Source organism: Onychomys torridus, chromosome 11 (assembly GCF_903995425.1).
Source record: "Onychomys torridus chromosome 11, mOncTor1.1, whole genome shotgun sequence".
In the NCBI taxonomy this organism is placed as follows: domain Eukaryota; kingdom Metazoa; phylum Chordata; class Mammalia; order Rodentia; family Cricetidae; genus Onychomys; species Onychomys torridus.
The window spans coordinates 15,027,571-15,037,868 of record NC_050453.1 but is presented as its reverse complement, the minus strand read 5'-3'; the positions used below and the strand labels follow the sequence as shown (position 1 = coordinate 15,037,868).

Genomic DNA, 10,298 nt, shown 5'->3' with positions numbered 1-10,298 from the left:
GAGAGAGATAGGCATTTGAGCCTTCTGTGGCCGTAGCAAGGCCATCTTCCTGGCTGGCAATGCTCTTGGCTTGCCTTTTATGGTTGCTGAGGGCTGGGTGAGGCGCTTGGTCCACGGCTGGTGCTGTGTTCTTAACAGGTCTGTGTCCTAGCTTCTGTACCTTGCCTGTTTCCTCGCTCGTAGGTAGAGGCCAGCGCCTTAGGACCTTGGCCCAGTGTTCTCAATTTTTGCAGTAGTCAGGAGGTTTTGTTTGTTGTTTTCCATGGAGGCCCTCTCATATTAGAGTGAGTGTTGCTGGGTAGCGGAAATACAAAGGCCAAGGAAGGCAGAAGCGCCCTGTCATAGGCGCTCCAGGATCTGAACCGTTGCCTGGTGTGATCCGAGCTGGGTCCACGCAGAAATGCCATTTGTTGTCTGCTTTAGATAGAGGCCATCTTTTGCACTTCCCCATCTTTCCTCTGAAGGTTTGAAACTTTGAGTAAGCATTATGCCTGCCCAGCAATGAAGCTGAGGTGGATTCTGACTTAGTGTGTTATGCGACTCTGAAGGACGCAAGGGCCTTGAGGCACGTGAGGAAGTCTGAAGAGCTCTGAGAAGCTTTCAGGAGCTTTGCAGGCCCTGGAACAATTGCTGGTGGGTCACTGAGGCATGATTTGGCCTTAGATTTTTAAATTTTTATTGACTTACTTGACGTTTATGTGTGTAGGTGCTTTGCCTAAATGTGTATCTGCACCATGTGCCTGGTGCCCAAGAGGCCAGAAGAAGACCTCAGATTTCCTGGAGCTCAGGTTACAGGTGGTGTGAATTACCATGTGGGTGCTAGGAATCGAACCCAGACCTTCTGAAAGAGCAGCTTAACCACAGAGCCATCTCCGCATCCCTCAGCCTTACATTTCACTGCATCTGTAAAGGAGTCCACTTGTGGAGTGGGCTTGTCGTGACTTTTCCAAATGTCACTCTTCTCTACAACTCCATCCTGAAGTGTCGACGTGGTGTAATATTTTTACTTCATTGGCCTTTACCTCTGTTCCTTGAAGGCAGTCATCATGGGCCATCTTACTTAGGTCAGAAGGCATTCCTGTCCCGTCTGCCTCCATTCTGTGAGATAGGGTTGCTGTTCACGGAGGCATGGCTTGTGAAGGAAGAGCCCCAGGAACCTGGGGTAGCGCCTGTGTCTCCATCACAGGCACTGTCACCATCTCTAAAACAGGCAGTACCAGGCCCAGAGCATCATGGGGAAGGAAAACACCTGAAGTGTCACAGTACCTTTACCTCAGGCCCATTGGGGGATGGGGTGCCTCTCTGAAGCCAATGGTCAGCCTGGCCCCAGGCCTGGAGGCCTTCCCCTCAGGCTCTTCTTCGTTCCTCACAGAAGCTGTTCATTGTACTCACATGCAAACCTTGCTGCACCTGACACACATTTTCGGCCTGGCTCATTATCTGGGTCCTGTTCTTAAGTATTTTTAACTGCAGAGGCACTTAAGAGCCATTTCTGGGCCGCCCAGACCCTTCAGCTCAAGTGCCACGCTGCCTGGCTTTTCTAATGGGTGCTGGGGTCGCCAGGATACTGAGAAGATGTACTGTGTTTCTCACGAGGCTGTGCAGCTCATACCCTAAAGGAACCTGGGGCCAACATCTTGTCCTGAGACAGTGGGTTTGGGGGGCCAGCCATAATTTTTAGCTTTTAGGAAAATACTTTAGGTGAGAAGTGGAAAGCTGTTTCTCATCCATTTGTAAGTCATTGTGTGACATGAACACCAGGCAGGCCGCAAGGATAAGAACAGGGTTCCCCGTGGCTGCCTGGGCTGGGGACAGGTTGGGCTTGTGCCTACACAGAGTAACATCTCCCTTACCTCTCTCTCTCTGCTTTATGACTTCTAGTCGCCCATGTTCGACGGAAAGGTCCCACACTGGTACCACTTCTCCTGCTTCTGGAAGGTGGGCCACTCCATCCGGCAGCCTGACGTTGAGGTGGACGGGTTCTCTGAGCTGCGATGGGATGACCAGCAGAAGGTCAAGAAGACAGCAGAGGCTGGGGGCGTGGCAGGTGTGTATGGCTGGGGGACAGGAATACAGCCCTGTGTCTGTCTTGCACGTATAGGGTTCCAGAGCACACCACTCAAGCCTCAGCAGCTCCCCATTGGGCCACGTGGTCTATTGCATGAGGTTTGGCGTTTGTTTTTCCAGACACTGGAAATGGAGCCTTTCAATTTGTCGTTTTTTAATGGGTTTTAAATTTTTTATTATTTGTGTGTGTGTGTGTATGTGCGCTACAGCCTGCACACGGAGGCCAGAGGAGAGCTTCACTAAGTTGGGTCCCTCCTTTATTTACATGGGCTCCAGGAATTGAACTCAGGTTGCCAGGCCTACACAGCATGTGCCTTCACAGCCAAGCCGTCTCAACAACCCGGCTTTGATTTTTTTTTTTTTTTTTTTTTGAGCCGTTTTAGGAAACCTGGGAGAAACACAAGAGCAAAGTGCTCCCACAGGCCCCTGGGCCCCTCTCCCCTGTTAGTGCATTTACAGCAGTTGATGAAACTTGAGATTAACACATCGTTATCTTTTGCTGTTGTGCATTAGATGGGCTTGGATGGATGGCACCTTTTCTTCCTCATGCTCAGGAAACCTGCTAAGTCTTTCCTAAAAAAAAAAAAAGGCAGGTGGATCTCTGAGTTCAAGGACACCCAGGGGTATGTAGGGTGATCCTGTCTCAAAACAGATAGGGCGGCTCTCACCTTTAATCCCAGCACTCGCAGAGACAGGCAGATCTCTGAGAGTTCAAGGCCAGTCTGGTCTACATAGGGAGCTCCAGGGCATCAAGGCTACACAGAGAAACCCTGTCTTGAAAACAAAAACCAAAACCCCTCGAGGTCAGCAGCCCTCCTGCCCTGGCTTCCTGGGTGCTGGGATGACAGGTGTGCATTCACACTGGCGTCTATTCTGATTTCTAGCCTCGTAGGTTAGGCTTGCCTGGGTTTAGTTTCAGTGAGGAAAGGAAGTGAACGCCTGGACTTTCCTCTGTGCATCTTCATTCAGTGACGTGTGCTTGGGTCTTCCCTGTTACTGAGCTGTACTTGTGTGAACACCATGCGTTCCTTATCCAGTTCTCTGCTGGTGGCTCTGGGTTGTTGACTGTTTACGCCAGCAGACTTTCTAATATTGACACAGTTTGAGTGTCCCTTCATCCACATGTAAGAAGTGCTCCAACACTCAACCTTGAGCAGCAGCACACCACTGCAGGTGGGAAATTCCTCACCTGATCCATGACAGCTGGAGTCAGAATTGTAGCCAGGCTAGAAATAGTGTGCGCGCTTCCCTTCAGGCTGTGCATATGATGTCTCTGTGAAACAGATGGATTTCATGTGTGGACCTGCAGCCATCCTGTCTCTAGGATGTTTTGTGTATCTGTAGTTATTCCAAAAGTTGAAACAAAAAAATCTGAATTCCAGAACAGATGCCAAGACTTTTGGATGGAGAGACTCAGCCTGTAGCTTATTATGGTTTCTTTTTTCTTTCTTTTTTTTCTTCTTTTCTTACTTTATTTTTTATTTTATTTTATGTATATGAATATTTTGTCTGCATGTATGTATGCCCACCACATTGGTGCCTGGTTCCCAAGGAGGTCAGAAAAGCACTTTGGATCCCCTGGAGCTAGAGTTCTGGACAGTTGTGAACCACCATGTATGGGCCCTGGGAATTGAACCTGGGTCATCTACAAGAGCAACAAATACTCTGAGCCGTCCGTCTCCCCAGCCCACTTCTCATGATTTCAGTGTCTGCTCTATTCCCGAATGGCTTAATTCTATGTGCAGGTCTCTGGCCAAACACAAGTATTGTGACTTTACTGTCTCCCAGTCTGTGGCTCACCTTTCAATTTAATTACAATTTTTATTACATTTATCTATTTATTTGTTTATTTGTGGGGAGGGAGATTGGGTGCATGCCTTGGTAATTCTTTCCTAACCCCAACGATGGAACTTAGGTGTAGTCAGACTTTCCTTTGGGCCGTCAGCTCACAAATAATGACACAGAGACTTCTTATTAATTATGAAAGCTTAACCATTAGCTTAGGCTTGTTCCTAACTAGCTCTTATAACTTAAATTAGCCCATTTATATTAATCTGCATTCTGTCATGTGGCATTACCTCTTGTGCCTCCTGTTCCCTCTCCATGTCTTTTGGCATACCCTGCCTGCCTGGATTCCTCCTCCTCTTCCTTTCTGTCCTCCAGAATCAGCTTTTTATTACACCAGTCACAGCAATACAGCGTCACACAGTGTACAGATGTCCCACAACACGTGGTGTGGGCTTAAGTTTTCTTGTGTTAGCTGTAAGGAAGACACTGTGGGGTTTCCTGTTGTTACGGGGAGGCTCTGTATCACTGCTTCTCTCTGGCTGTGGTAAAGCAGCATGATCAGAGCAACTGAGAGAAGGAAGCGTTTATTTGGGCTTACGGTTCCAGAGGGCTGAGTCCATCATGACAGGGTTGGGTTCTGTGAAATAGTTTATGTATTAAAGTTAAGTTATACTGTGAAGTATTTTACATATTTAAATAGCTGTGTGCTTTAATTCTTGCTCTATTTTTAATTTCTAACATGTGGAAATGGCTTTCATATTTGCATATTGGCCTGACTTCCTACAAATTTTCCAGGTATACTTATTAGTAGCTTTTCTGTAGATTCCTGAGGCTATCCTGTGAATATCACCATCTTCTGACCTACTTGTTGTGTTCATATGTGGGCCAAAGGGTCACACCTGGAGGCCAGAAGACAGTTTATGGGAGTCAGCTTTGTCCTTCCAACATGAGTCATGGGGTACAGTTACAGTTGTCAGGTGTTTGCCCTCAGACGGCTCACCGCCTGCTTATTCTTTAGATGGGGTCTCACTCTTTAGCCCTGGGTGTCCTGGAACTCCTTACATAGACCAGGCTGTCCCCTGCCTCCTGGGATAAAAGGCATGTGCCACCCCACCCAGCATGAATCTAGGAGCATAGAGATGGCTCACTGGTTAAGAGGTCTGGGAGCTCTTCTAGAAGACCTGAGTTTGATTCCCAGAACCTACACGGTGCTCACAGTGTCCACAGCTCTAGTTCCAGAGGATCCAACACCCTCTTCTATCCCCTAAGGCACCAGCTAATGCACCTGGTACACAGACAGACGCACAAGCAAAATCCCCATACACATAAAGTAAAATGAACTTTAAAATCCCGATTTTTGTCTCTTCCCCTAAGCCCTTCACCATGTGTTCAGTTCTTACGTAGGCTTGTGTTTGCTCTGTATTTAAATGCTCTTTTTGGTTCAACACTCAACTTTGAATCATAAAAGCACAATCGCAATGAGAAGTCTGAGTTGGAAATTATAACATAAAGTAGCCACAGTTGCCGCCAGTAGAGGTGACCTAGACTGATAGTGGTCACTCAAAACACCGTGTCCTTGTGGGAGGAGGAAGACAGACGGGGCCTCTGGGGACGGCATTGTGAGGCCGCAGAGTTGAGCAGTGACCTGTGTTTGGTTCTTCAGGCAAAGGCCAGGATGGAAGCGGCGGCAAGGCGGAGAAGACACTGGGTGACTTTGCAGCCGAGTATGCCAAGTCCAACAGGAGCACATGCAAGGGCTGTATGGAGAAGATAGAGAAGGTAGCCCTTGGGGTCCGGTGTCTGCACTTCCGGGGTTCTCCCCTTAGGTGGGGGGGGGAATCATTGGCCATCTCAGGAGAAAAGGTCACACAGCCTTCACGTTCTGGCTCAGCACCCGTGGGTAGAAATCCAGCGTCGATCCTTGTAGAAAGGAAAACGACAGTTTCTTCTGCTGGGCAGGCCTGGTCCTGTGCTCGTGGGTAGGGGCCCTGGAAGAAAGGTCTTCTTGGAAAGTCAGCAGGCATGAGGGAGCTCTTGTGTGGCGGGTTTGAGGTTGGGAGGGCTGTGTGGACCTCCAACATCCCTGTTTCGTCAGAGAAACTTTACCGACCAGCCTCCCCGCCTCCAGTTCTTGTCCCTGAAGGCTGGCAGCCAGCCAGGCGGAGTGGCTGGCTGCTGTTGCTGAGAACAGGCTAGAAGGTGCGCCTGTTCTCGCCATTGTCTTCAGTGCCCTGATTCATTTGCACTAGTTAAGGGTTTCCCCCCTTGGAGTATGGTGAGTCAACTTTCTGTGTGGTAAAAGTGCCAGAGATTGGGGGGGAGGGGTCTGTGTTGGCTCAAGGTTTCAGATGTTTCGGGCATGGCTGCTTGGCCCTGTTTGGGTCCTGTGGTGGCATCACACATGGCAGGAGCATGTGGCAAGGGAGGCCTGTTCAACTAGTGGGTGCAAAGGAGAAAGACCAACATCTCAATATCAAGGGCAACCCAAAACTCTAACATTCTAGTAGGCTTTCCACTGCCTCCCAAGAGCATCACAAGGGCCTTTGGGAATAGTTCAAGAGCCAATGTAGCAGACACGAAACTGAGGAAATTGTAATTGATAAATGTCCTCACTTTTCACCATTAAAAATTGGTGGCAAAAAGTGTCCTTGCTTCCAAGGGAGCATCAGCCTGCTTTGTGCTCTTGAGTGTTACTCGGCCCCAGATGGAGTTCTCTGCAGTTAGGAGCCCTGTCCACTCTTAGGTGGGAAACTCTTAGGAATGTCAGTTGTAGGAACTGTATGCACATGGTAGGCTGGCAGGACCCAGCTCCTGCTTATCACTGCAGCTTAACTGGACCCTTAGGTATAGCAACCGCAGAGTCCATGGGAGGGTGAGGATGGGTGAAAAGTCCCTGTTGGGAGAAGTTGCCACACTGAAGCCATCACAGTCTAGTGCAGTGCTGCTGCTGACCAGCACACAATGTCCGCATCTTAACTCACCCCTGGGGCAAGTGTTAGTACTTGTTAACTGGTCTAAGCGGGTGGATAGGAAGATAGTCCTCTAAACTGTACGTGCAAGGTGTCCTTTTAACGCCTCCAAGTTGCTAGCTGTGCCTTGGTTTGGACTCAAGGCTGTAGGCTAGCTGTTCCCTTTCCTGCTATTCATTCCTTAGATGCACATGGTTTTCCCTACAGGGCCAGGTACGCCTGTCCAAGAAGATGCTGGACCCAGAGAAGCCGCAGCTGGGTATGATCGACCGCTGGTACCATCCAACTTGCTTTGTCAAGAACCGAGAGGAGCTGGGCTTCCGGCCTGAGTATAGCGCCAGCCAACTCAAGGGCTTTGGCCTGCTCTCTTCAGAGGACAAAGAAGCCCTGAAGAAGCAGCTCCCCGGGGTCAAGAGCGAAGGGTAGGTGGACTGTGAGTACAGAGCCTGTGGGGTCCATTCCTCTGCGGATGATCAGAAAGCCAGGATCTGTGGGGCTATAGTAGCAGGGGACAGAGAGACTGGAACATCTGCTATCTCAGCACCCCCTCTTCACCCACCAGCTCACCAGGCACTCTGAACCTCTCCCAGCTCCTTCCCTCGGGCCTGTGGAAGCATATAGCAGACTATGGCACTTTCTCATCATACAGCCTTCAGATAGTTAAAGACAGCCCTACTGGACCAGCATGAGTGAATAGCCAGTTTACCACGCTGTGAAGCTCCTCCTTTGTGTCTCCTTCACAGCACTGCAGCCATGCAGCCAAGATGTTTCTGTGTCTGGATCTCTGGGAGAATCATGGCCATTCATAAATGGATGGACAGTGGGAAGGGCCTGGAATCAGAACAGATGGGCATGGAATTAGCATGTAGGTGGCTTGTCAATGAGCGTGCCAAGGGTCGTAGAGCTATGTACTGTGCTCATGAACAGTATCTATGCCGGTGTCGTCACCAAGAAGCTTGCACGATTCCAGATCCTAACACAAGCTTGTAGAGCAGCCCCAGTGGTTCTGGAATGTGGAGCTAGTAAGACAGGCCAGTGTTTGGATGTCCTTGACCTTAGAGCACAGGGGGTTGGGATTCTCCAGCTACCATTGTGCCTGGAGAACTGGAGCGTGTTGAGCATGGTTGGTGTGCCAGGCCCTCACCTCAGCCCTGCGCCTGAGCTGTTTCATCTGTTACCACCTTCGTCCTGCATGGTGCCTGCTGCTCCTCCCCTAGCACACGGCTTTGGAAGGTACCAGGGTGAACTCAGGCTGCTTGGTGGCCTGGGGAGCAACCCTGTGTCTCACTCCAGGCTTGGTTGTTTTGATTTTTCAAGACAGGGTTTCTCTGTGTAACAGCCTTGGCTGTCCTGGCACTCGCTCTGTAGACCAGACTGGCCTTGAAACTCACAGAGATCCTACCTGCCTCTGCCTCTCGAGTGCAGGGATTAAAGGTACACGCCACCACCACCCGGCTAAGGTCAGTTCTTGAAGCTGTGTTTGCTTTTCCACAATTCCTGTCACTGTGTGTGTGACAGACATGTGGGGTTTAACATCGGGTGTGGCCTGAGCTCTGGTTCTGAACAGTAAGGTGAGCTCCAGGCCCTCATTGGCAGAAGATGTTCTGAAAGTCATAGCACCTGGTGGAGGGGGCTGCGGACACAGCTCCCTCAGAGCAGAGTGAGGAAGAAGGCAGATCGGAGAGGCAGCTAATGGGGATGTCAGCCTGGTCGCACTGGGCGTCGGTTCCTATTAAGTCCTGTATCTCTTTCAGAAAGAGAAAAGGTGACGAGGTGGATGGAGCAGATGAGGTGGCCAAAAAGAAATCTAAGAAAGGAAAGGACAAGGACAGTAAGCTGGAAAAGGCCCTCAAGGTGAGTCCTGGGCAGTGTCTCCTTCCTGTCCCTTCTCGTGCAGGAGGACATCCATCAGCTGTCCCTGCTCACCAAGACCAGTGTGAATTCTCAAGTGCGTGGCTGCTGTGGAGCCACGAAGCTTTTCTCCCAACTTGTTCTCTTCCCTTCCCCCCCACAGAAGTCATTTTCATTTGGGTGATGGGACACGGTAGGACCAAAGCAGTGTAGAATGTCCCGTGTCTCCCCAGACTTGCTGGGTGACACAGAGTGATGCTCCAGTCCAACCCAGGCATCAACTGGCCATCCTACACCTACAGGCTTGCTCCTAAGTATTGGGGACTGAGAGTTAAGTCTCCAGATGCCAGCAGTTCTTAGGGTTCTTAACGTAGACACCTTGGGGGCTTAAAGGAGAAAGGTTTCCCGGTTTTTAAAATGAAGGTCTCATGTAACAGAGGACTGGAAAGCATGTTGTAAAGGAATCTCCCCATCCCAGCACTCGGGAGGCAGAGGCAGACGGATCTCTGAGGTTGAGGCCAGCCTGGGCTACAGAGAGTTTTAGGACAGCCTGGGCTACACAGAGAAACCCTGTCTTGCTTGAAAATCAAAACAAAGCAACAAAAAAAGGAGTGTCCCCAGTAACTCGGTAGTTGTCAGCTGGAGGGCTCAGCACTGTCGCCTGTGCAGTGTTGGAGCCAAGCAGCAGTCGCCACCGTGAGAATGCTGGTGAGGTAGAGAACGTGGGTCTCCTCTTGGGAACACGACTCTCCCACCTACTCTATCTCGTAACCTGGGTTGGGGTTGTGTAAGTTTTTGTGTCTGAGTATTTTATCTACTACCTGCATCTTTGTCTGTGGACTACATGCTTGCCTGGTGCCCAAGGAGATGGTTGTGAGCTACCATGTGGGTTAGCGGAACCAAACCTGTGACCTTTGTAAAAGCAGTAAATGCTCTTACCACTGAGTCATCTCCAGCTCCCTCTAGCCCTGTTGGATTTATTATGTATATAGTATTCTGTCTGCATGCATGCCTACAGAAGAGGGCACCCGATCTCATTACATACAGATGGTTGTGAGCCACCTTGTGGGGGCTGGGAATTGAACTCAGGACCTCTGGAAGAGCAGCCAGTGCTCTTAACCTCTGAGCCATCTCTCCAGCCCGATTTTTATTACTTTTATATGAATTGCTTTGCGTGTGTGCATGTGTACATGGTACGCATCTGGAGGATAGGGGACAACTTGCAGAATTCAATTCTCTACTTCCATGGTGTCGATTCCAGGGATCAAACTCAGGACGTCAGGCCAGTAGCAAGTGGCCTTACCCACTGAGCCATTTTGTTAATCAAGGTAGCCCTTGATTAACTCATTAGTCCAGCAAAGGCTGAGGCAGGAGAATTACTGTGAGTTTGAGGCCAGCCTGGGTTCCTGAGTGAGATCCTGTCTTACCTCAGTCTCTCCCTAAAAGTTACCACTTGAGCTTTTGAAGTATACAGCCCAGACCTTTCATTACCCAAAGAAGGCCCATACCATACCTCCTGCCTCAGTGGCAACCAACCACACCTCCAGATACCCTGTGCCCAGCCCCAAGACCAAGGCAGCATCCACCAGCCCCTTCCTTGACCCCTAGTCCTCTGAGTTTGAT

General features: G+C 49.9%; 1 protein-coding gene across 1 annotated transcript in view; it reads left to right on the top strand.

The window, feature by feature from the left end:
* The window catches only part of Parp1 (poly(ADP-ribose) polymerase 1), a 69,391-nt gene that overhangs the window by 38,616 nt on the left and 20,477 nt on the right, over positions 1-10,298 (top strand). The window contains 4 exon segments of the mRNA XM_036202588.1: positions 1,882-2,047; positions 5,519-5,634; positions 7,032-7,246; positions 8,579-8,678. Coding sequence (XP_036058481.1) covers positions 1,882-2,047; positions 5,519-5,634; positions 7,032-7,246; positions 8,579-8,678 — 597 coding nt within the window.